The following is a 27,714-nucleotide window of genomic DNA, read 5'->3' on the forward strand; positions in this document are numbered from 1 at the left end:
TTTGATGCGATAGACCGGGAGGCCAGGCATCTGAGATTCTATTTCATATACACCGTCTCTCCATCGGTTGGCCAATTTGTGTTTTCCCGGGACTCCCAGATTGCGAAGTAACACAGCGTCTCCAGGACGAAGTTTCCGATATTTGATCTTATGGTCGTATCGCCTTTTATTGTCAGCATTCAGCTTAGCTGTAGATTTCTCAGCATGTTGGTAAGCCTGTTGCAAGCTGTCTTTGAGTCTTTGCACGTATTTGAAATGGGTAGCATTGTGTATCCCATCTGTCGATACGCGCAGGCGTACATCTACTGGCAGTCTCGCCTCTCGTCCGAACATGAGGAAGTAGGGAGAGAATCCAGTTGACTCGTGTCGGGTACAGTTGTACGCGTGAACCAAGGCCTCTACATGTAGACTCCATTCAGTCTTCTGAGCACCCTTTAGAGTTCCGAGCATGTCCAGTAAGGTTCGATTAAATCGTTCTGGCAACGCATCTCCTTCGGGATGATACGGGGTCGTTCGTGATTTAGAAATGTTCAGCATTTTGAGCAGTTCTCGGATCAACGTGCTCTCGAAGTCCCGACCTTGGTCTGAGTGAAGGCGGTTGGGAAGACCGTAGTGAACGAAGTACTTCTCCCATAATACTTTTGCCACTGTGATGGCTTTCTGGTCTTTCGTGGGGAAGGTCTGGGCATACCGGGTGTAATGGTCCGTGATGACCAGCACATTGCAGATTCCCCGGCTATCAGGTTCAATGCACAGAAAGTCCATACACACAAGATCCATTGGGCCAGAACTCTTCAGATGGCCCATGGGGGCTGCTCTGGTAGGCAGGGTCTTGCGTTGTATACACAGAGTACAACGGCAACAATGGCGTTCTACGGCCTCTCGCATCTTGGGCCAGAAAAAACGATCTCAGACCAACCCAAAGGTCTTCTCCACACCGAGCTGTCCATGTTCATCATGTAGGGACTTTAACACCATGTATTGCAAGTTCTTAGGGAGGACTAGTTGTCGTCTATCCAGGTGGTTGTGGTATTGCACCACCCGATAGAGTAAGCAGTTGTCTATTTAGAATTTGTCCGCTTCCCGCATGAGCGAGGCAACCAAGTCGTTGGGAGAACGCTTCAGAAGGGCCGGATTCTTTTTTTCAACGGCTTGCCTGATGATACTAATGACAGGATCTCGTATTTGGTAGTCTACCAGATCTTTCCACCGTAGCACTTTGTCATGAGTTATGTTCATCCCCTTCGGATCGCAGTAGGCGGCTTGGACAGCCTGCGACTGGCATCCCAAGGAATCCGCAACCCGTAATTCTGAGAAGGCCACATGATCGTTGATGATGGCGGCGGTGCTACACATAGCTCGCACACCTGGTCCTGGAAGTTCTTCCCATTCCTCATCATCTTGAGTAGCCCTTAGCCCTGGCCGTTGGGAGAGGGCGTCAGCCCCGACATTCAAGGGTCCCGGCTTATACTTCAGGGAGAATCGGTAATTGTTCAGAGCTGCCAGCCATCGGTGTCCTGCTGCATCCAATTCGGCCGAGGTATTGATGTACGTGAGGGGATTGTTATCCGTCCTTACCTCAAACGTAACACCGTAAAGGTAATCGTGGAGCTTCTCAGTGATCGCCCACTTGAGAGCCAGGAACTCCAACTTGTGGACGGGGTATTTCTGTTCACTGGGTGTCAGACTGCGGCTGATGTAGGTTACAGGCCGAAGGCCCTCTAGGTGCTTCTGGTGCAGGACGGTACCCAGTCCATTGAGACTGGCATCCACATGCAGAACGTACAGTATGGTTGTTCGGGATCAGCATACGCAAGCACTGGTGCTTTGGTCAGGCACTTCTTCAATTTCAGGAAGGCCTGTTCACACTCAGACGTCCATTATCACAAAATGGCTGGCGGGCCGATACGGCCTTCCGTCCTGTATCTTTGGGGTATATCTTCAACAGATTGTTCAGGGGTTAAGCTCTACTAGAGTACCCTTCCACGAAGCGACGGTAATACCCACAGAACCCCAGGAAGGATCGTAGTTACGTGACATTCTCAGGACGCGGCCAGTTCACGACCGCTTCCACTTTGGCTGGGTCAGTGGCGATTCCTTGAGCAGACACGATGTGTCCCACGTAGGTCACCGAGGTGTGACAAAACCGGCACTTGTCTATGGACAATTTCAACCCTTCATTCCCAAGACGGTCTATCACTTTAAGCAGCCGCTTTTCGTGCTCTTCCAGGGTCCTTCCGAAGACAATGATGTCATCCAGGTAGACGAGACACTCCCGAGGTTTCATGTCCCCGATAGTCTTCTCCATCAGTCTTTGGAAAGTAGCAGGGGCCCCACATATATCTTGGGGCATACGTGTAAATTGGTAGAACCCCAGTGGGCAGACGAAGGCTGTTTTCTCCTGATCCTCTGCATTCATGGGTACCTGATAGTACCCGGATCGTAGATCGAGCACGCTGAACCATTGGCTTCCATTCAGAGCATTCAGGATCTCTTCAATGCGAGGAAGGTTGTACTGGTCCGGTATCGTACGGTTGTTCAGGGTTCGATAGTCGACACACAGTCGTACGGATCCATTCTTCTTCCTTGCCACCACTATGGGAGAGGCGTAAGGACTCAGAGACTCCGTCAATATCCCAGCGGTCTCCATTTCCTGCAAGACGCTCCTTACATCGTCCACATCTCTAGGGGCGATGCGACGAGAGCGTTCATGGAACGGAGTGGTGTCACTCAGTCTAATGGCATGTTGAGCGCTGCGACTGCACCCCACATCCATCTCACTCGTGGAGAACACCGTCCGTCGTTTATTCAACTTGGTCGTTAGCCGCTCTTTCCACTCACTGGGCAATGCCGACTCACCGAAGTTGAAGTCCAAATCGACTAACCGCTCATCCACTGCAACTGCGTTCACCTGGGGAGTGGTTTCCACAGGGCTGACCAGATATATGCAACCCAGACTCTGTCCGGCATCAAGTTCCATCAGGAATGGGGAGATGTTCTGTACATATACGTAAGTTCGTAGAGGGATCTTAGTCGTCCACTCCCTTACTTCGGGTAGTACCCTATAACCTCTCTGAACTTCTTCCTCAGGGGCACTCTCCAGAGAGAAGAGCTGATCATTCTCATCTCGCTCGGGATAACAGCACCAGATGGCCATTCGTTGCACTCCCCCTGGTAATATGGTCGTCAGTCCGCGTTGACGATTGTAGAGATCCCCGTGACGCTCCAAGGCATATACCCGGTTGCACTCCTCTCGGGGTCTAGGAGCGAATTGGCTAGCGGCAACTCATTGGTCTCTTTCAGGTATGCTCTGATTACAGCTTGTACTATATCAGTATTGGTTCCCAAGATGATCGGATACTTGCACTGGTCTTGGGGCTCCGGGCATACCATTGCCGCTACATGCATGGGGTGTCACTTGCCAGTGTTCAGTTGGAGTATTTCCAGTTGAACCCTTACAATCCCATCGATGGGGTAGTCTTCATTACTTAACCCCCTAACCTTCATGTGTTCGGCCGACCTCACGGGGCAGTGTCTAAGGTGCTGGTCATAGAACTTGGGGTATATAATGGTCACTTGAGATCCAGTGTCCAGTAGGGCAGATGCATAGATCCCTTCCAGGACAACAGGCACGATGGCCGAGGGGCCTACTTGACTGTAAGCTTCCCTTGGTAAGGCGTCATCACTGGAACCAGAGTTAGAAGGAACATCTTCGTTTCCAGTAGGAGTTTCTGGGTCAGACTCTGCCCGTTGTACGCGGCAGATCATTGACCGGGCTGAATTTTCTCTATCGGGAGGTTCTTCCTCCGGAGAGTCCTCCGTCTCCGGGCAATCGCTGGAGAAGTGGCCCTTCTTCCCACAGTTATAGCAAACTGCTTCGCGGCGTTCAGGGTGACCTTTGTACGTAGAGGCTGATCTCTCGGAGGTACGGCCCTTCAAGGCAGGCAATTTGTGAGCCACCTCCTCCCCCTGGTTGGAAGATTTCTTGCCTTTTGGGGCGGAGGGAGCAGAGGTGTCACCCTTGATGGTATCCTTGGTTTTTTTTGATTCATGAAAATGTAGCTGCACCTCTTGTCTTCTGATGTGATGCAACAATTCCATGTAACTGGGTGGTACAGCAGCGATCGGGGTGGCCCGCATCATTATAGCTATGTAGTGATCAGGCAATGACCCATTTAGTAACTGTTTGAATCGGTACCGGTCCACTTCGGCGACTGAAATGATGTTTTTGGATAGGAGGGTCCCCAGTGACAGCTGTAGTTTGCGGACGAAGGCAGACAAATCCTCTCCTTCTTTTTGGCGAAGAGCTTTGAACTGGGCCATCAGCTCATCCTCGTCGTCTTCTCGGGTATAGGACTGAGTGAGCATTTCCACCAGTTTCTGTGCCGTAACTTCTCCTTCCACTTCACGATGCGTCCGTACCAGCTGGGAGGCTGGGGCTCGGAGGCACTCAACCAGCCTCTGCCTTTTGCTGGCTTCGGAGCACGACCACTCCGCTATTGCTTGGAGAGTATGGTCCCTCCATGTCTCGATCCCTTCTTCTCCTGAAGGCGTCGGCAGAATCCCAGAAAAGGCCTTTAGTTTCCTGTAGTTCTGTGCTTGGGTCGAGATGGTTACAGCTTCTACTAGTTGGGAGGCTATCACATTCAAGGAAAGATCTCCACTAAGGGGCTGACTACTGGTTCCAGCTCCTACGCTAGGCATGGTTGGGAGGCCGCTTGGCCATCTCTCAGGAGTAGGCGAGGTGGGTGGACTCCCCGCCCAGCTGCTGACTCCCCTGAAGCCGCTCGAGCGAAGGAGACCTTGGGGGGATTTACCCCGGGAGGCGTACTGGTCATCCGAGGGTTCGTGGTTGGCGCAGCACTGGCGGACGGTTCTTCGGGAGCCTGTGGGTCAGGGTATATCATGGGACAGTCCTCTGTGGAGGGTTCTGGTAGGTTTAATACCTGGGGAACAGTCTCTGGGCATATGTCACATTCAGTGGCCATGAGGTAGGTGGCTCCCCGGCCGTTAACATCAAGTTTATAGTCTACCACCCGTGCAGTGGCCAGTCCCGGAAAATTTCTTGCTTGTGTGCGTAACGTGTAGAAGCCCGTATCATTGGATACTCCCGCCACTGCAACCACACGACTTGGGGACACGCGGCGCGCTAAGGCCCAGTCGATTACGTCTTGCTTTGAGGGCACGGACATGATGGAGTTCAATTTGGACAATTTGATAAGGAATAGGGCACCCCAGGTAGAATCTCAGCAGCACCTCCAAATGTAATGGGTATTCCCCCACCCAATAGCATATAGTATGTGTGTGCGGGGGACTTAATGTTACCAAGTGTGGTGCTTTACCTGTTAGGCTCACAGGAGGCCTAAACCTCTGCCACGGGGAGCCTGGGGCACATATAAATAATAGGAGTAACCTCGTACTCGGTGCAGCGCCTCCACCTGCGATGGCTCCCACCGGAGGGGGAAGTGGTTCGTCGCAGGACAATATATATATATATATCACACACAGCATGTAAAACAACCAATAACTTTACTGTAGCAACCGTACTTATTCATATATATCAACAGGTGTCCCTCTCTAGAGGAGACACTAACTACTGCGTCTCGCAGGATGCTACCCCCTTTCACCGGGTGATCCCACCCCATGTCCAGTAACCCCACACAATATGTCCCTTCACGTGAGATAGATATGTGTGACTGCGCAGCCACTAGTCCCGTGTAAGTATGATAGAGTACAGTTGTTGCACTTGGTGATGGTTACCTGCCGAGCACTCCAGTGCCTGGGCCTGCCAAGGAGCATCACAAAGGATCCGATGACCGCTGACCACAGGAACTACCGTCCGGGGCGATCCCACCCGGATGGCTGCTGCAGCAACAGCGAAGTCTGAGCCCAGACCTCTGGATGGACGCGCAGCGTCCGCTGTGTCCCTAACTGACTTTGGATAATAAGGGGGCAGGGTCCCTAACCTGGGGCCTGTCCCTTAAACAATACAACACTACTGGTGGCTCAGGGCTATCTGGGGCCTAAGGGGCTGCTGGCCTAGTTTCAGGTCTGCAGGGCAATCCTTCAGCCCTATTGGCTCCCTGGCATCACATGGGGCGCTGCTGAGGCTCATGGGACTTGTAGTCCCTTCCAAGAGCCTTCCCTGGTAGGCTAGCGTTCGCGTGCTTATCACTGCGCATGTGCGACTACTCAGGGCCGCCGGCAATCACTGCGCATGCGCAACCTCGCGCAACATGGCAGCGCCCTTCACGGGAGCCGCCAGGGACCTCCGGAGCACCGAAGCGCTCCCTGCTCGGCCCCCACCCTCCCGAATGGCCGTCGGGTCTGCCGCTTGGCTCCGGCAGCACCCACCATCGATCCTGGCCACGGAGGTAAGGGGGGTCGCAGGGAAAAGGGGGGTGTCCTGGCTACACAAGCAATTATGGTAAGATGTCTAAGTCTAACAAGGTGTTTGGTAAAAACTTGACAGGTTTTGAGCAGTGCTGCTGAATACAAATGGAGAGGCCTATATTTACTGACCTTCATTAACCTTAAGTTTCAGTAATATCGCACACTGTAAAAGAAAAGAGTCATGCATTTTTATCTCCAAAATATCATGAAAATTAATACCATATAATTTGATGTTACACATTGTAAAAAGAATGCAGTTTTTTTTGTGATTAATTAAATTTGAGGTAAAATTGAGTTACAAATCTTGCATGAGGGGTATGTAATAGAAAATAAACCCTGGAATAAATACCTTTCACAGCTGATACATGTTTAAAGAGAGTGCAAGTCCATTCTTTGAGTACATTTGTATATGTGTCTTTATAAAAAATAATCCTAAATGTGAGTGGTCCTGATATTTTACACTCTTTTTAAACATTTATTATCCATAAAAGTTATCAGTTTTTTCTTACTTTTGTTCTTTTTTTATTACCAAAGTCTTCCTTTCTGAGTGTCTACTATACCGTACATGGTATCATCCTCTATCACAAAACCTCATGGCAAAAAAATTAATCCCTTTAATGCCAAAGGATGTCAATGTATTGAAACGGAATGTCTTTAGGGATAACATCAGTGCAAGAATACTAAAGGAACGTGCTGTAACTCTCCTTTTTCCCCCAACAACACAATAAATACAGCAATTAATATTTTCCCCCAGTTTCCTAGTATAATAAACAGAATATTTCAGGGTTATACAGTACTTCCCTCCTCACCTGCTTCTCCACCGCATGCTCCCCACCTCACCTGCATCTTCTCTCCTCACCAGCTTCTTCCCTGAACATGCTAGCTTCCTCATCTGCTTCTCCCCAACATGCCCCCTTTTTCTCACTCTTATTCTTCTCCCTTCACTTTTCTCCCCCACAGTCTCTTACATGCTTCATCCCTCTGTTTTTACTCCCCACAGTTACCTCTATTTTTACTCCAACACAAATCTCCAGACCCTATCTAAGTAATGTTGGTGCGGAGCTTCTCAGCGATGGAGGAGGTCCCACCTAGGTGGCCAAAACCACAAGTTTATCCCGACTTCTGGCCGGGCCTAACTTGCAAGTTCAGACCTCCGGGGTGGGCCACCTCTCCCGTCAGGTAGATATAAAACTCTGCACCCACTTCCCCAGGTATAACCTGGGACAGGAGGCATAGTGCATTCCAAAAAGACAGAATGACATTTCAGCTTCTAAAATAAGTTCCAGAATGGCATTCCAGTGCTTTCCTTGGCATTCCAGTGCTTTCCTGCTCCACTCTAGTCCTTGTTAAAATACTTGTAGTGTGTTACCTGGGCGCTAACTCTGACCGTGGTTTGTGTTAGATCTAAATATCTTATTAAACAGAAAAAGGTGTAATACAACCTTGTTATAATTCGCTTGAGATGTCCTTGTGTGACTCAAAAGACCCCACTAGGGTCTATCCAGGACCCTTGATAAATATGGAACACAAGAAGAGATGGGGGAGCACAGCGTGAGGAAAGATGGGGTTAAAGTGTGTTTTCTCTCGCTGATGGTCAATGGGGTGCTCACACCTTCAATGTACCCTCAAAGAGAGATGGGCAACCCCTTGGATGGGGGGTTGACGTATATGGGTAAATGTGTCTAGGTTCACAAATTAAAATCAATAAATGGATAGCTTACACGGCCTTGTGTAAGTTGTATCCCATCAAGGTTTCTTTTGTATTCGTATCTTTCTTCTAGGGGAATTCCCATGTGACCTCATGCTTCTTGATTCTGAATGAACAAGGAGACGGAGTATCTGGAAGAGAGAGGAGCCATACAAAAACAGAATCGGACAACCGCAGCCAACTCGACATCACCAATCAGCGCCTGAGGGCAGCTCGCGACTAGGCGAACTACTGTGAAGAATCTGTTTACCCAACGACAATCATCAAGGACGGAGTAAGAGGAAAAGACAAGAAGAGAGGATCAGAAAGCAAGAAGAACCATCTCCTAGAAGAAAGATACGAATACAAAAGAAACCTTGATGGGATTCAACTTACACAAGGCCGTGTAAGTTATTCATTTATTGATTTTAATTTGTGAACCTAGACACATTTACCCATATACGTCAACCCCCCATCCAAGGGGTTGCCCATCTCTCTTTGAGGGTACATTGAAGGTGTGAGCACCCCATTGACCATCAGCGAGAGAAAACACACTTTAACCCCATCTTTCCTCACGCTGTGCTCCCCCATCTCTTCTTGTGTTCCTTGTTAAAATAAACATAAACACCATACAAAAAAAACAAAAGTGATTACATCTAAAGGTGCAAATATTAACTTCTTAGTAGAGTCCAACTGGCCAGCTAGTCATGGGTTGATAAATGAATAGTTTTTTTTATGTTAAAGTGATGTATTTTTTTTTTTTCAAAAAAAAATTATTGGGTTTTTCAGAGGGTAGGGTACAGCATATCATGTCACAACAAGCTGGTACAGAAGTCATTGGGTATTTTTTGAACAAATTGACAATGAAATAGCTTCCGCACAACCTGTTAAGATCCAAGAGTATCAGGCCCGCCCCTCCGTCCGGAGGGGGGGTGTTATGAATGTGCACCCTTCCCTCTTTTTCAAGTGGAGTGAGGATAGTTAAAAGGAAGAGAGGAAGAAAGAGGCACGCAAGAGAGGTGGAGAGGAATGGGAGGGAAGAAGGCGGGGGGTGGAGCGGCATAAGAGGGGACCTCCAACAGAGGTCTAACAGGCCATGGAAGGTCTGGCTCAGCCTACTCGGGGTGAGGTACCAGTGGAATAAAATTTTCATTGATGGTGGTACAAATTGAGGTTTTGGTTGCGGCATCCCAGATATCCTCCCAGTCTTCTCTATCTATTTCTATATTGAGGTCTGCAGTCCACTTAAGCATATAGCTGTGGTTGACGGGTATCAGGGAGCGTGCGAGTCCCATATAAATCTCAGAGATCAGACCCATCCGATATGCTCCTACTGCACATATCTTTTAAAAGTTAGAGGAGTTTTCAAACTTGGAGTTGTGGGAGATCGTGTTAAGAAGTGCCTGATCTGGAGGAAAGCGAATAAGGGGGCATATTTTTCCTGAGCTTCGGAGAATTTCATAGGCTGTCCTTTGATTAGGAGATCAGACGCTTTTGTTATATTGGCTGCTTTGAACCGTCTGAAGTCCCTGGGGTCACAACCCGGGGGGAAGTCCGGGTTGCCAAAAGGGGGGTCAAAATTGAAGGGGAAGATGATAGGCCAAATTTAATTCTTGTTTTTGACCATATCCTCCATTGCTCCCAGGCCCATCCTGCCCGGCGTTGTCCACCGCCCACCTCCAACCCGCCAACAAAAAGGGAGGGGGGAGAGATGTAGGAGGCTTCAATCTCCAACCAGCTGCTAGACGCTGGGTCATTATTCAAAGTGCCATCCTGTTTTAGGTGGGCTGCAAGATAGTATTTGGAAATATCTGGTACTCCCAGACCTCCACTCTATCTTGGGGCCATCATAACCGATCTTGCCCTCTTGACTTTTTCCCATTCCAAATAAATTGGAGTATTTTTTTGGATATTTTTGAGTTCAGCTCCTGTGATCTGGATTGGGAGCGTCTGGAATAAGTACAGAATTCTGGGGAGGATATTCATTTTTACTGAAGCAACTCTACCCAGCCAGGAGATATGGTATTCGTTCCAGCTCTGTAGATCTCCTTTAATTTTTGCAAATAGTGGGGGGAAATAATGCTTAAACAATGTCTCATGAATTCGTCATTTTAATTCAGAGGTATCGAATATGGGAGGAGTTCCATTTATAGCTGAAATTAATTTGTAAAAGTTTTACCTCGGATGGTGTCAGCGATAAATTTAAGGCTTCAGATTTGTCATTATTAATTTTATATCCTGACACCTGGCCGAATTTTTCTAGTTGTGATTAAAGGTTTGTTAAAACAGGTACACATAGAGTGGACCAAGTAGGTGCTCAAGAAGTATACATCAGTTGCTGAGAAATGGCCAGTTTATATATGTATGTTGTAGGACTTAGGCAAAGCTCACCAGGTGATTATTGTCTCTCACATTAAATTGGCTGCGGAGCACTATGATAATTGTATGGAGGACTCACCCTGGTGTAGCTGTCGGTGCCGTGCCTGTAGCAATCTTCTTGATGTGTTGCACCGCCAACCCTCGAACGACTCGTCCGTCGTGAATGTGGTCTATGACCGGCAGTGTGTGGAAATGCGGCCGATCCAGCAACCCGGCGTGCGACCGGGAGAAGTAGATGAACAGGAACACCTCTTGGATGAGAAGAGCGCGACGCACTGCCGTGCAAACAGAGCGAAGGCTGGTCAGGTGATACAAAAAAACTTTATTGCTACAAGTGTGGAGCTAGCAGATACTTTGACGCGTTTCAGCCGGTTGGCTTTTTGACAAAGGCCAACCGGCTGAAACGCGTCAAAGTATCTGACTAGCTCCACACTTGTAGCAATAAAGTGTTTTTGTATCACCTGACCAGCCTTCGCTCTGTTTGCATGGCAGTGCATCGCGCTCTTCTCCTCCACGAGGTGTTCCTGTGATTAAAGGTTGGGAAGGGATGTCAGGGGCTCCACCAGAGACAATATTACATCGTCGGCAAACAGGGATATCTTGTATTCCTCTTGGCCTATTTTAATTCCCTTTATATTGATATCCTATCGGATGGTGGCCGCCAGGGGTTCGATCGATAGGGCAAAGAGGAGAGGGGACAAGGGGCAGCCCTGTCTTGTACCGTTTTTTATTATTACCTGACTTGAGCCTCCGCCCGGGAGCTTCACCAATGCAGACGGGTTTTTATACAGAGCACTGATTCCCTCGAGAAAAGGACCTCGGAAGCCAAATTTGATCATTGTGATCTAAAAAGTCCCATCTAATTCTATCAAATGCTTTTTCAGCATCGAGGCTCAAAAATAAAAGCCTTTGTTTTAGAGAGATGTACATGGTTGATGATGTTTATAATTTTACGTGTATTGTCTGATGCTGAGGCCTAGGTTTTTGAGAAGCCTCGGTGTGTCCTCTGGGTAGGAAAGCGTGTAGAATTTGCCATTCTGGGGAACAGTGATTTTGAAGGGGAATCCTCACCTATACCGGATTCCATTGCTTCGCAGTAGTTCAGTGAGCGGTTTCAACTCTCTTCTGCGGTCAATCGTGGATCTGGAGAGATCGCTGTTGATTTGGAGCAGCGAGCCGCGGTAAGGTAACTCAGACTTTTTGCGACTTGCAGACAGAATTAGCGACTTGCAGACAGAATTTCACAAGGGTGTCTCTCATTCTCTTGGGGTCTGCATGCTTTGGGCCTGGATCCCTGTGGGCCCTGTCAATTTCTATTGAGCATCTGTTCAAGGTAGGGACCAGTTCTATCAACAGGTCTTTCAGGAAATCTTCTAGGAGGTCACTTGTAATTTATTCGGGGATATAATGAATGCAGAGGTTTTGTCTCCTCTCCCGGTTCTCCTGCTCTTCTACCTGATCCCTCAGAGCTCTCAGTTCAACTCCTAATCGGGACATATCATCCTCAATGGCAGATTGCGACACCCCCACCTCCTCCACTCTGCATTCAATTGCATTTGTTCGTTCCGTCAGTGTGTGTATTTCAGCTTTCATATCTTATATTGCTGGTCTTTTATTGCTGCGGTCAAATCATCTTGAAATCCTCTACGCATGCGAGTGAATAGGTCTTCCATGTAGTCCCTGTCAAGGGCTCCTTTCTCTGGGCCTTGCTCCAATAGGGGGGTGTTTTCAAGTGTCCCTGGAGCATCTGTGGCAGTGCCATCTTGTGAGGATTCACTTGGGGGGAGGTGTCGCGGTCCTGGCTGGAAATAAGTTGAGACGCTTTGTTGATTCTTTTTGCTATATTTATTCGACATCTCTGTTGCTTCGTCTAGCATTTAAAGTTGTTTTTGTGCATCAGCGATCTGGAAAAGGTGCTTTTCTAAGAGCTTCTTTGTGAGGGGGCTCTGGAGCTAGCTCCCTAGGCCACCATCAAGGCCGACGGCATGGGAAGACTCCGAATAAACATTTTTAATGTATTAATGTCAGTCTCTCTTCCCTATTGATTGGTCTTTTGAAGCAGTGGGGACAGAGGGGGGGGGGCGCAGATTCTGTGCGGCCCCAAGGGACTACTGTCAGATCTCAGTTGGGGGAGGGGATGAAAGGGAGGCAGCTTTGCGCTCCCCCTAGGTGGCGTCAAGGCTCCAATAGCCCCCCTTCACCTGGGCTCCGATTTATTTTCCTGGGGAAGCTGTGCCTTTAATACAGACCGGTAGCGGCCATTTTGGCTCCGGCTGGAATGCACGGAGCAAGGCAGCAGCTCAGCTCAGATGAGAGCGCAGATCTTACCCCCCGGACAGGTGATCACCCTGCGGGTGCTCTAGTGTTGCAGCGCGGGACCAGCGGCCATTTTTTGGGGGGACGTCACTCTTTGTCACTGCAGGGCCAGTTTCACTATCCCCCCGTTTTGTTGTAGCCGAGGGGGATCACCACCGGGGGTTGGAACTCTCCCGTCCGTACGCCCCAGCCACCTCAGCCGACACTTGAACCGCCGATCCTCAGGAGAACCACGCGGAATCGGGGACAGAGGGAGATAAGTCACCGGTGGCCGCGGGTCTCCAAGCACTCGCCAGAGCAGCACACTATTTGTAGAGTGGGGCCAAACTTTCCGGGTGGTTGGGCAGCTAATAGATCTTTATTTTGAGGGAGTTTAAAAGGGTATTTTCTCCCGCTTAACCCTGACTTTAGGACGGAGCCGATCTAACTTGCGACTTCCCTGCTCCACGTCCTTTCCACGCCCCGAAAGTGATGTATTTTTATCACCTAGTATAGATTGGCTTTATTTTCTTTTATTGACATTTAATTAATCTAGGCCATAGAATACTATGTTCTGTTCTGGAACCATATCTGCAGAAGGGCTGACTGTAAATATATTAAAGGGCTTCTAAAATTATGGATGGTCTACATCAGGCAAACTGGGGGGCGGGAGATTTATCTGGGGGGGCGCGGCAGTTGCAGAGACCCTGCACTCTTCCCCACGGCATTTCAATTAAATGCCGGGGGATCGCATGAGGCCTCTGCAACCTAAATGTAGAGATTCAGATGACTGTGTTGAAGCGTCGTCATGACAACGCAGCGTAATTTAATGCCGGGAATAGACGTGAGGGGTGCGTGAGCACAGAGGGCAGCAGACAGGGGGGTGCAGCTGCAAAAGTTTGCGCACCCTTGGTCTCCATCATAAAACTGATCAGGAATGACATCAATATGTACAGCTCGGAGGAGAGACAGGAGATGGGGATATGATAGAAATGTTCAAATTTATTAAGGGTAAAAAGCACAGGAGAAAGCATATTTCAGAGAAAGATAAGTATAATAAGAGGTCATGCTCTGAAGCTGCAAGTTGTTAAACACAGAGAAAAATGTGAGTGAGAACTTCACATGAAGGGTTGTGTATTTGTGGAATAGATCCCAACAGTAATGGTGAGACCGACACAGTAAGGGTATTATAAAATGGCTGGAAGAGACATCTATACTAAATATAAAAGAAAACCATGGATCAAAAAGGGTCTGGAGTTTTATAACAAACATGATTGTCAAAGTGTTTCTTAACTGCTGTAAAAGTCTACGTTTTTATGGCCGTTATGTGTAAAGTGCATTGGAATAGAAAGTCCCATTGAAGGGAAAGAACACAGCAGGTACACGTTATGCACTTTATATTGTGATGCTTGAGTTCAGTAAATTATTTGACATAAGGTACAATTCCAATACTATATATAATATTTCCGTGGTCCACTCTAAGGCAAAATACCTTACATTATAGTGGCCTTTAGGGAATCAGTATAAAATATGTCTGAGTATACAGTACCAGGAACCAAAAAAGACAAAGCACTACTTTCCAGCAGGTAGAAATGATCAAAAAAGCAGGGAGAGCGTTCCCAAAGTGAAAAACAGAGCTAATTTATTAGCAGCATGGATACATACAGCATACAGAGGCAAAAAAAAAAGCCGCCACCTACATGTTTCAAGCGTTAGCTCTTTATCAAGGTGAGGACGTGGAGGACGTTAATCATCACCCAAGGATGCTGCACTACATGTGAGTCCTTGAGAATTATATCTCTTCTACCATTCATCACACTATATTATTTCATATATGTGTCTGCACACTTTATTGTGTGTATACCTTACTACAATGCAATGTGGGATACTACCAGTTGATTGGTTTCATAGGAGATTACCTCATCTATTGATACCTTAAGTGTACTCCAGCTAAAGAATTCTAATTATCTTTATTTCATATACTTGCTCACACTGAGATTGCACAATTTGTTTATCAATTGAGTATACAGTACAGTACCTTTAATTATGAATATCTGTGTCTGTTTTTACAATTTGTTTAGTAAAATTATGACTAGAGATGGGCACATTTCTTGCCAACATTCAAATTCACACATACAATAGAAACTGATTGCTCAGAGTTTTAGGCTATTCCAATTTTAGTTTAATTGTTAATAACTGACACCTCCACCAAATATCTCATGGAGGGGGTGGGAGGTGTCAATTCTACACAGGAAAAAAAAGAAAGTGGGCAAAGTCCAAGTATCCATTTATGATACACACCAACATATACAATTTTATAATATAATGTATTTATGCTCTTAAAAAATGTCACCCAATATTATATGACCAAAAAAGGATTAAAAGAAATTTTGCTAACAATAGTTAAAATTAACCTTGTAATAAGGAGCAAAATATACCAATATTAATATTGTATTATTTACATAAACACCTATCTGCTACACTATATCTTTTTCTTTGATGTTAATGTCCAGTTTTCTGGGTAGTAGTAAAACTCAGAAATATTGAATACTACAGTATGTATCAGCAGCTTTTCAAGATAATTTAAGTTGCCTAAATATGTAATTGGATGCCACGAGGCGCCTGTCACCGCCACTCCCTTTCAATCGGCTGAGGGTAAGAGAGGCCATTGTTTGTGTCAGAACTCAGGGACTTGGAGATTAGTTGTTTTGTGTTTTTTTTTTCGTTGGGGGGGAAATGTGTCAGATTTAAAAAAAATTAAATCGAGTTCAGGCAAAAATCAAAACAGGAACATAACACAAGCATTTTTATTTAACCAAAACACACGTGAAAAAGGGCCCACCCTACTAAAAATTATACTTACCTCCACAAAGATGAAGCATGGTATAATTGAGAAACTGCGATGCGTGTTCTCTAAAGCCATTTCTCAAACGTATTGGTCTGTGATACTTAAAATGTCTGGAAAACAAAACAAAATAAATTATTATCGGACAACGTTCAAGCTTTCAGCCTAGTTTGGCTTAGTCCCCGTAATACAACTATTATCTTCACAGTTTGCTGCAGAACCCATGTTTAACTTGCTTTACAGTAGAATTCTATAGTGATGAGTGCTTTCAAGCTGAAAGTCTTGTATCATAAGGTTTTACCATTTGTATTAAATGAGCATATACTGTATATTTCTAATGTGTTACATATTGAGAAAAACATAGATAAATGTCAGTTGCAGATAAGTGTTATTTTACTTAATTGACAAGTTACACTTTATTCAGCACTAATATTATAGCACTGCAAACATATTGAGTGGTTTATAAAATACTAACATATATTCCAGGGAGCTCACTTCCATTTTACAACTGCAGAGAATTATTTTATTACTCAATTCCAGTTTGTTAATTTTGTCTTGGCAGCATGGTGTAATGATACCCTTTATGAATATGCTTAAATTGTTGGGACTGTACATTCCATGTGTCAAAACACACAGGGTACAAATACTGTAGACACATTTGTTTCACATACTGTAGTTTGGAGATCCACCTTAACTTTTTCTCAGTAAATTTAAATTGATTTAATTTCAAAACACATTAACACCCTTTACAATCTTTATAATTTCCCACCATAACCCTCCCCAGTGTGGCACATATGTATCTTAAATTAGTTTTGTTAACACCGTACATGCATAAGTTAGTGTGATTGCACGGGCAGCATGGCATCTCCAAATAAAGGTTAAGCTTGCGTGATAACCCTGCTAGTCAAAATGGCGACCCACTGCATTAGTTATATGGTTGTCAGGTGTCCAGTTTTGAACCAGACTGTCCTGTATTTGGATGCTCTGTCCAGTTAAAAATTAGAGGTAATACTGGACATGTATGTGTTACCTCTCTGGATTTAGTGACCTGCCCGGCTTGGGGGGGGGGGGGGGCTGCATGATTTCCCCAAGCAGGGAGAGAGCAGGGGTGTTGTTAGGGGGCTGAGAAGCTTTCTCCATCCTGAGTGGCTGCTGCTGCTGGATAATGCAGCCAATCAGGAGGAGGTATCATGATCCTGGTGATGGGGCCAAGGAGAGGATGAAACAGCATGGAGCGTGAGAGGAGTGTGTGTGTCTCTTGAGCGCATTACACTTTTCTCCAATGTGTCCAGTATTTTTGGAGAAGCCACCTGGCAACCCTAGCTGAGGACTGTGGACCTGGGACAGTCATCCCTTGTGACTGAATATTCCAAAAAGACTATTAAGGCAGCAACTAGGGTAAGCTAGCTTTTGCAGCACACTGCAAGCTAGTAGGCCCTCGTAAGTCCCTATTTGTGGGGTATAGCGTGCATTGCTCACTGTGGGCTATGACCGAATACATTACAGTTTATTAACCTGTGTTATACCTGGTGAGGATTATGATCCCTAGTAGTCAGGTCAACCCCGAATCGTGACAGTTAGCGAATATAAATGTTTGTTTTTTTAATGCTTGCAATAATGTGATGTCTTAAAAACATCAGACATCTTAGAAAATGAAAACTTTGTTGTATTTTCTTTTTCTAAGTAAGACATTTTGTAAGATATGCAAAAAGAAACAGAACACGTTGAAAAGTTGATAAATAAACTGTTTACTATGATTTCTTCTATTTGTAATTGCCCTGTATTTGGAAGTTTTTTTATATTGCACACAAGTTAATAATATTGTTACATGTCATTGTTTAATATTGGTACATGTCATTGTTTACTTGGTAGCGGTTCATTAGTTGATAAATCATTATTACAAATTGACAGGTCTGATCTGGTGCTAGTCCTGTATATAAAGTTAGCATCGGAATAAATTGTTGAGGGTTTGTAAATCATTAGAATATGTACCAGATATAAACACACTTATGGATATATTTATCAAAGCCTCCCTGTTGCACAAATGAAGCAAAGAACAGCACCAGATTTCTCAAAGAAAATAAATCCCATTAAAAGCAATGGGATTTTTTTCTTTGATACACTTGGAGCCACATTATTGCTTCAGTTTTCCTCCAATTTACCCTCCACAGTAACCCTGTGATATACCCAGCTGACTGTGTGATATACCCAGCTGACTGCGTACATACTGGTAACATAATACGAGTGCCCAACATCTGTGAAATTCAAATTTGCAGCATCGTAGTTTTCTGCAATAATTGTTTCAACAAACATTAACATTTACCAGAAAAGCTGTGATTTGCTATATCAAGAAATTAGTATTGCAACTAAAGCATTTTTTTGCCTGGTAGCTTTATGATATATTTACATGCAAATTAACCATTAGTGTACTTTTTTTTGGCAATTCAACAGAATGGTTGTATGAAATAAATTTAGCCATAGATGAAAGTAGAGACAAAGGCCCATACAGTATTTACTAAGCAGTCTTCTGCTATAAGGCACCTTTATGCCCTAGAAGCCATCACTCTTTATTTTATGATGAATGTACTGGTCAGGGAATCAAAAGCCAAGAACGTATGTGTAATTTCTGGGATAATTTTTCCCCCTCAAAAATAAAATACTGTAGTATTTTTGTTGTATCAGCTTGACTTGAACAGTGATGTGTTCAGTACACACAGAGTGCAGTAAGTCAGAAATGTACAATATTGCTTGCTATTATTAAAAAAAAAAGAAAAAATCATTTGAATATATGGTTACAACTTCATTGAACATTGATTAAAAATTATCACCTTTATTCTTCATTTTCTGTAGCTAATTTAACACTCTCAATTTAATAAAACATACCTTATAACCAGGCAATGCTTACAGTAGTAAAAAAAACAAACAGGAAATCTGCCTTGCTATATAAGGTTAATATCACATTATCTACACCTGACGAAGAACGCTGTTGCAAAACCCGCTGAGGTCACGAGAGGCCACTCAACGCACTCACTGATTGGCTGAGACAGGACAACCAGGAAGCTCAGGTGGAGTAGCGATCTTCGCTGTTGGTGCGGTCTGGACATATCAGCGCCAGCAAGAGGTCACCTGCTCGCCCTTTCTTGGGTCAGTGCCTGTTTACCTCTATGCAGTTCCACCGCCCAGTCCTTGCATTACACTATATTTGAGTGTTAACCTGCTAGTCTGTTGCCATTTTAGATTTTTTAGTCTCTGCATATGTGTACTGTGTTTGTTTAAATTTATATATGTTATGTAGTAGGAGTATATACTTCCCTGTCGTAGCGGTATTGATGCTGTGTGTTTAATGAATTTTAACATATATGGTCTAGTTAGACCACTTATTAAAGTGGTTATTATCCAAATCATTCCTTCATTTGATTTTATTTATATATATTATATTTTGAGTATACATATTAATCTCTGGTGCGCTTTATGTGTATTTTTCTTCTCAGATTATTGCCATCATTGTATTCAATAATTTCACTGTAATTAATAAACAGTGCATTTTGCAATTAGATCATTGATGTTTGTGCATTACCTGCGTCCAATCAAATAATATATAAATAAAATAATAAAATGAACTCATAATGGTCCCCTGAAACAAAACAACTAACATCTAACTTTTTTTCGGTTTTGATCTGTGACTGTTTAACAGAGGTGGGCGAACAAGTCAAAATCCGTTTCCCAAAGTTTCCAGATATTTTTTAGACCAAATCTGACACCCCTAAAGAAAGGATTTATACAAGTTGATATTCACTTAACATTACATTTTTTTTAAATGCATTGTTTCAGAATTTAGACTGAATTGTATGTAATATCAGAAAATAACATTACGTCATGGATTTATAAACTTTAGGTGCTGTTGCAAAAATAATATATGATTTGTTTAGATTTATATTAGGAATATTATCAGTATTGTGGCTTGATCTTTGCTAGCACCAAAATGTCTTCAGCACTTAGGGGGTACAAACATCCGCAGTGTAAATAGACAATTTTATCAGCCGGTTCCTTTGGAACGCGGATCAGTCTCAAAAAAGGCCCATCTCCCATTTCATTTTTATTTATTTTCTTGGGCAGGGAGACTTTCAATTTAGCAGTGTCTCCAGTGGTATATATATCCCCTCAAACATAAATATCCAGCTGGGAGATATACTAATAACTATAAAAAGTATATTTAAATTAGTTCCATCCCACACTTTCTAAAAGAATATATGGAGTTCATAAACGTAAGGCTCCAACTTAATGAATGGAATGGTGTACTGGTCTCTGAAACAACAGGACTAGAACCCATAACCACTGCTTTCCTAGGCAGCAACTCTAGTAGTGTGAGCTAAGCCAGTGGATGGGTAGTATCCCTATCACATCATACGTTTGAGCTGCTCACAGTTCACAAATGAAGCTAATCCAGCGATTATCATATCTCACATGTATCTCAGGTGTACTCCACAGGGAACATTATACTGTCAACCAGGAAGTGGTCTGCTTTTAAAGGAAGCCAGACAGGTATGAGCCCTCATTTAGTGCTACATGATGGATATGTACAAAGGTGGCTACGGTATAGCATACAGTAACAGGGACAAAAATATTTATAGTGCCATTTGCCAGAGTGCCAGACACATACTGAATTGAAATACTTTAAAATAAATAAAGCTCTAATAAGGCTCCACACAACCTCTGTTATTCAGAACAACAGCTTTAGTAGTGTCAGATAAACTAGCTAATGGTTTACACAATTGTCACAGCATACACTTCTTCACTAAAATACATCCAGATTATATTCATTGATGGATTTGAATTAATCCGCTTGCATTTTTTAGTACCCAAACTGTAGATGGATTTTGGTGGGGGTGTGGACATTATTGGTCTAACCAAACCCACAGAATTCCGGGTAATGGATTTGGACTAGTTTTTCCATCTGTAACCCTCAGGACTCAGGGGCAGAAGATCAAAAAGATTAAAATAGTATCCCCAAATATAATGTCAAAAGGGCTTTGTACAGTGACTGTGACTTATGTTCTTATTTGTAAAATCCAAAGGAAAATCCACCAGGAAAATGTTGTAATCTTCAATGGAACCTTCAATTCATGATTGTTTAAGTTACAGTAAATCAATTTAAACAGTACTGACTCATAATTGGAGAGCATTTGTTACAAGTGTGGCAGTTGTAGTGCTCGCCAGTTGGTGATAAATGCCATTTTTTTTTCAGGAAGACTAAGAATATATTCCGCTTTAAACATAACTATTAGAACAGTATTAGTTTTGTTCAAACCTTTGAGTACCCCTTATAAGTCTGTGAACTGTCACCCCTGAGACAATTATCCAGGTCAATTATTTCACCTTTAAGGTTGCAAAGAAGGCTCTTACAATGCATATGTACAGTGGTTGACAAATCACCAAAAAATCTACTCGCCACACAAAAAAATCTACTCGCCACCTAGTACCAAACGTATGCTGCTTGGGCCAAAAGGAGCTCGCCACGATGTTAAATCCACTCGCCCGGGCGAGCAAATGTATAGGTTTGTCGAACACTGCATATGTATATGTTGCCGGATTAACGCTCACCTCTGTAGCGGGTGCAGTGGAGGCTGCAGCTCATCCGGAGCGCCGGAGTTCCGCAATGGGACGCCAGCACACGGCGTCACCATTTTGTATTATCGCGCATGCGCGATAGGACACTCGCGAATGCGCAGAAGGAATATGTGGCAGACATCTTGCCCATGGTTCCGCAAGGGAACTACAAGTCCCATGAGCCTTAGGGGAGTTTGCAGGGAGCTGGTAGAAAGGATATATTTGGCATTCTGCGGGGACCACGCCAGTCGGGAGCAGGACGGAGAGGAGGAAGGTAGTGTCCAGGGAGCAGTGCTCTGCTGGACTAGGCCAGAGTTCCCCCCAGGTCCAAGCTAGGCCCTGACTCACTATAGGTTGTGGTTGCTTCAGGGAAGGCCCATAGGTAAGGATGCTTCCACAGTAACTATATATTATCATTGCACTGGTGACAGACGCCATATGATAAATGTTGGCCTATGGTCTGGGACCAGACCTGGGCCTTTATTATCAGAGACACTTGAAAAGGGACACACTCCAACGGGAGCACCCTCAGAGGTTGACCGAACGCCTGAGGATCCGCATGGCATGGGACACGTTGCGGACCAGCGAACCCTCAGCCAAGGCGGCCTGGTCTGGACTAAGACCAGGAAGGTATCGCATCAAGGCACCAATGGCCATAAATGCATCGTGGGTAGCGCTACTCTACACACTCTTTGGGTGGGCCTAGTCTGCGGACACTGGTTGATTAAGTGCCCAGGCACCTCAGTACTTTGGGGGTTCCACCAGGGTGGTGTTACTGTGGGGACAGTATATTGTGAGTGTACTGTATATTATATTACTGTGTTCGTATTCAGTAAACCAATTGTTATATACAGGTGTGAGTATTTACTTTATGTATTGGGTTCCTGAGAGAGTTTATTCTACTGCGTTAGGATCTCTCCCAGGTGGAGGCGTTGCATCAGGTAGAATGACAGATCACCCCAGGCTCCAGTGGCAGAGGCTCATGCCTTCAGTGAGCCGCAGGTAATGGCAGCACACGTGGTTCCCCTTAGTCACAGGGGAAAGGGGGCTACATTTAAAATGGAGATGTTATCCTAAATAGTAGGCAACTTCCAAAATGAATTTGGTAATTATTGGGAGATGTTAAATTGGATATAAAAGAATCATTCCCTTCCAGCTGCCACATTGTAAAACTATCAAGTAGGTATTGGGATGTGACAAATTATTGTCAGCCTCAGGACCCCCCGACCTCCCGACCCCCAAAAGATCATCTCTGCGCAGAAAATAAATAGGTTACATAAATTAATTTCAGAGACTATCACAATTAAATTAATCTTGGGGATATACCTGCAGGTGTGTCAATTGCCCATTTTCACCATATGATCCTATAGCAAGACTATCACAAGGCATCTTGGGTACCTGTTAAGACTTCAGTTGGCAATGATATGCTTTCTGCTTTACTCCCTTTTATTTTATAAACTGTATAGTATTGGTTTAATGTATGTTATTTTGTAATCATTAGGTATCAGCACTTTAACTCTTTTTGTCACATTAAATCTAAAATGTAATAAGCACTGTCTTTGAATGTAAACAGGTTAAATTAGCACTCACAGTGGCTGTCCTCATTTTCAGACATGTTTTACCACCCTCTTTTGTTGCATTGAAATTTTGTTAAAGTTGCTGACTCTTTAGGTGTAAACCCTCAAGGTTACTATATAAATTGTATCGTGGTCTTGGCAGCATAATTGGGGTGCAGTTTGAGTATTTTTGAGATGTGAATACTCATTCTTGTTTCCTGTGGGGTGGTGAGTGACAACTGAATGACCAATTTTCTGTTACAAACATGTCTGTGTGGGCGAGTATGAACGTGATACAGTATACTGTATGGTGGTTCAAAAATCATGTTAAATCACATCATATGCTTGTCTTATGCACCCTGATCTACAGTACTAATTTTAATATACTCTAGGCTATAATACTATTATTCTCTGGATATTAATAGGAAGTTTCTCAAGCCCTGCAGAATGGCACAAAGCAACAAAAAAAGGCAAATTATGTCAATTTTGCACGCAGTTCAAAATATTGACTGTAAAGTTATAGGTAGATTTAGAATCACTGGATTCTGGTAATATGCTGTGGTGATTTAACAAGCTTCTAAAAAATGTGTACTATGGCATACTAATGAATAAGGAGAAGCCTGAAACTGCTAATTCTTCTCCATGGAAACAATGTAAGTGACAAAATAGGGCAAGACAGTGTGCTGCCTTAATTCACTGGTATAGATAGAAAAGCATGCAACATTGTCAATAGATATAGTTATGAGTATTTTCAATGTACAAGCTCAATCGTTTCTCCTACTAATCTATGTTACCTACTATTATATATATATACATACAACTGTATGTTCATTTGCATGTCTTAGGCAGGTCTGCAACCCCACCTTTCACCATTATCACCCAGCACACTGCACTTTCACTGCATCAAGGGATTCTGGGAAATGACATGCAAATGAGCACACAGTGCCACTTTTTGCTTCAAAAACCATTTTTAACATGGTTCCATATAGGCTTAAGCTTGCTGCATGGTCAAAGCTGCCTAAGACATGCAAATAAGCATACAGTTGTATTTACATTTGCATATTTGCTTTGCTGTGGAGGGTTTTTGTCACTTTTTTTACTCACCATAACTTAACTCAGTATGATAAACCCCGTCCTTTAGCTTCTCTGCATCCCAGTTTACCAACCCCACACTGATGCGACCCATTAAGGTCGAAACAGCTGTCTGTGGGTGCCTTGGCCCTTTGGCTTAGATCAAGGCAATATGAGTGCTCCTCTGGACCTGCACAGCTATGACCAAATGCAGTACTATCCTATCTGGGGTTTCAGTAGGAAAGGTCTGTGGCAAGCATTTGGCCCTCTAGCTCGTTGAGAGGTGGTGTCCAGACCCCGGACCACAGAACCCCTGAGGGGGGATGGCATTTGAACAACCAGCCCTTCGGGGTTGGGGTGCACCTACACAACCCTCGAAAGAGGGGAGATGATGCGAACTCCCTTGTGGGCCTCGGGCCAGAGGGATGAAGAGACGGATGTCCTGAATCCTAACGGAGGAAGGCATCAATGTCCCTGGAGACCTAGGCTTTCGGGCTGAAACCTTCAGGGAAACTGTGCACTGAGGGTGGGTCTGACTTCGGTTGGACAGTCCAAAGGCAAGCTCCCTATCCACTGAAGTGGACTGGGATCCGATGAGCGAGAGGGTTTACCCTCTCGGGAAAAAAAAAAAAAAAAAGCTGTCTGTGGGTGGGTTTTCTGGGTATGCACCTTAACCCTGGCTGTGCTCTAAGCTGTGACCATGCAGCAAGCTTAAGCCTATTAGGGACCATGTTAAAAATGGTTTTTGAAGCAAAAAGTGGCACTGTGTGCTCATTTGCATGTCATTTCCCAGAATCCCTTGCTGCAGTGAAAGTGCAGTGTGCTGGGTGATAATGGTGAAAGGTGGGGTTGCAGACCTGCCTAAGACATGCAAATGAGCATACAGTTGTATTTACATTTGCATATTTGCTTTGCTGTGGAGGGTTTTTGCCACTTTTTTTTACTCACCATAACTTAACTCAATATATATATACTAACGGTGGAGGTTTTTTGTCGCCTTTTTCACCCACCATAACTTAAAATGTATATCTATGTAGATATGAGTATTTGTCTATGTTCAACTTCAATACTTTTACTTCCCTAGTAAGTCATTCTCTCTATATACGTATTTTTGTTTTATATTATCTGTTACTTTCCTAATAAATCCTGATACCTTGGGTTTGCAATGAAAAATGCACATGTCAAATTAAAATATATATAGAAGAAAAAAGAAACAAAAGACGCAAACCAAAAATAGGTGGATGAAAAATAGTTAAAAACCCTCCTACAGGGACATAGATACAATGAAAGTCTATAGATACAGCTAAACCCCGTTATAACGCGCCTCGTTATACTGCGATTCGGTTATAACGCGGTTTTCCCGTGGCTCTCGTTTTAAAAAAAAAAAAATTAAAAAAAAAGTTTTTTTTTTACATTTTTTTTTTTTTGCACACTGCACACACTGCACACACTCACTGCACACACACTGCTCATTGCTCACACTGCCACACTGCACACACACTGCACACTGCACACACACTGCTCATTGCTCACACTGCACACAATGACACACTGCACACACACTGCACACACACTGCACACTGCACACACACTGCTCATTGCTCACACTGCACACACTGACACACTGCACACACACTGCACACACACTGCACACTGCACACACACTGCACACACACTGCACACTGCACACACACTGCTCATTGCTCACACTGCACACACTGCACACACATTGTACACTGCACACACACTCCTCATTGCTCACACTGCACACACTGACACACTGCTCATTGCTCACACTGACACACACTGCACACTGCTCACACTGACACACACTGCACAGACACTGCTCATTGCTCACACTGCACACACTGATACACTGCTCATTGCTCACACTGACACACACTGCACACTGCTCACACTGACACACACTGCACAGACACTGCTCACACTGACACACACTGCACAGACACTGCTCATTGCTCACACTGCACACACTGACACACACTGCACAGACACTGCTCATTGCTCACACTGCACACACTGACACACTGCTCATTGCTCACACTGACACACACTGCACACTGCTCACACTGACACACACTGCACACACACTGCTCACACTGACACACACTGCACACTGCACACACACTGCTCACACTGACACACACTGACACACACTGACACACACTGCACAGACACTGCTCATTGCTCACACTTACTGCACACAGCTCTCACAATACACTCACATGTCAGCAGCCTACCCCCCCCTCACATGTCAGCAGCCCACCCCCCCTCACATGTCAGCAGCCCACCCCCCCCTCACATGTCAGCAGCCCACCCCCCCCCTCACATGTCAGCAGACCACCCCCCCCCTCTCACATTTCAGCAGTCCACCCCCCTCCCTCTCACATGTCAGCAGCCCACCCCCCCCCCCTCTCACATGTCAGCAGCCCACCAGCCCATTTTTCACATGTCAGCAGCCCACCAGCCAGTTTTTCACATGTCAGCAGCCCACCAGCCAGTTTTTAACATGTCAGCAGCCCACCAGCCCGGTGGAGGTTGGAATAATGACATCACCCGCAGGGGGCGGAGAGCGGACGGCTTGATTGACAAGAAGAGGGCTGTGGGCGGGGCGACTGAATGAGGCCAGGCAGTAAGAGTGCCCGGATGTGGGATGCTTGTTCTGCAGTCATTGGTGCCATATAGGAGGATGTAAGTGGGCCTGGCTTGCATCCTTTACCCCCCTTTGTCTCTATGGCAAATCCTCCTGCCCGGGTGATTTGCAGTGCAGGGTGGGCGGAGGTGAGTCAGAGCCGGGCGTGGTGGACCCGGCCGGGGAGGGGGAGCCTCGCACTCCGGGACCCTCTCCCAGCCTCTCCTCCCCACCCCTCTCCCTCCTTCCCGCCGCTCACCAGGACTCAGTGACCGGAGCTGCAGCTAACCCAAGTCCCGCAGGCTGTGCGAGGTGCTGGTATCTGTCACACCCTCCCTGACCCCGCACAGCGGCTCTGATGCAGGGCGTAGCGGTGATGACGAACAGGTAGGGGACCCTGCATTAAAGCCTGAGAGAGATTAGTGTCTCCTCACCCTGCCCACCCCTTCTCACCATCACACACACACAAACACACACACACACACACACACACACACACACACACACACACACACACACACACACACACACACACACACACACACACACACACACTCACACTCACACTCACACACACACACACTCTGTCTCTCTCTCTCTCACACACGCACGCACACACACACTGTCTGTCTCTCTCTCACACACGCACGCACACACACACACGCTGGGAGGACACAGACACGTGCAAAACCAGGGGGCTGAGAGGGAGGACGGATGAATCGCCGCCATTTTTAAAAAAAAATTATTTATTTATTTAACTTCCTTCCCTCCTCACTCCCGATCAGGAGCGCGGCGGCCATTTTTTTTTTTTAATTAGCGCGACCCCGTTACTAACGCGGTGGACTCGGGGTGGACCCCGAGCACCACGTTATAACGGGGTTTAGCTGTAATACCAGGATTAGGCAAGACCTAAAAACCTAAAAAATTAGATTGATGCCAAATATAGTGAAGTATATTATATTAGGAGTACAACGCAAGTACAGAAGCTAATTACAATGTAGCAGTAGGTTTCAAGCGTTTCAGGATAAAATCCTATCTTTGCTTCAGCAGTCAGCTGGGTAGCTTTGGGATCAGTTCTCCATGAGGAATGCCGTTCGAACGCCATCACTGATGCTCCAGTACCCCTCCTCCTAAAACACCAAATCTCTTTATATTTTGGCGAGGATGACGTCAAAACCCGGAAGTGTCTCCATTTCTCTTGGGAAATTAATATTTGCAGTCCCAATTG

At 45.1% G+C, this 27,714-nt stretch overlaps 1 protein-coding gene across 2 annotated transcripts in view; it reads right to left on the reverse strand.

The window, feature by feature from the left end:
* Nucleotides 1–27,714, reverse strand: part of PLPPR1 (phospholipid phosphatase related 1) — a 235,138-nt gene that overhangs the window by 104,900 nt on the left and 102,524 nt on the right. For both annotated transcript variants that reach the window (XM_075595309.1, XM_075595318.1), the window contains one exon: nucleotides 15,618–15,712. In XM_075595309.1, coding sequence (XP_075451424.1) covers nucleotides 15,618–15,677 — 60 coding nt within the window. In that variant the 5' untranslated portion in view covers nucleotides 15,678–15,712. Of the gene's footprint in view, nucleotides 1–15,617; nucleotides 15,713–27,714 lie in introns of those variants that run through there.

Source organism: Ascaphus truei, chromosome 1 (genome assembly GCF_040206685.1).
Source record: "Ascaphus truei isolate aAscTru1 chromosome 1, aAscTru1.hap1, whole genome shotgun sequence".
NCBI classification, from domain to species: domain Eukaryota; kingdom Metazoa; phylum Chordata; class Amphibia; order Anura; family Ascaphidae; genus Ascaphus; species Ascaphus truei.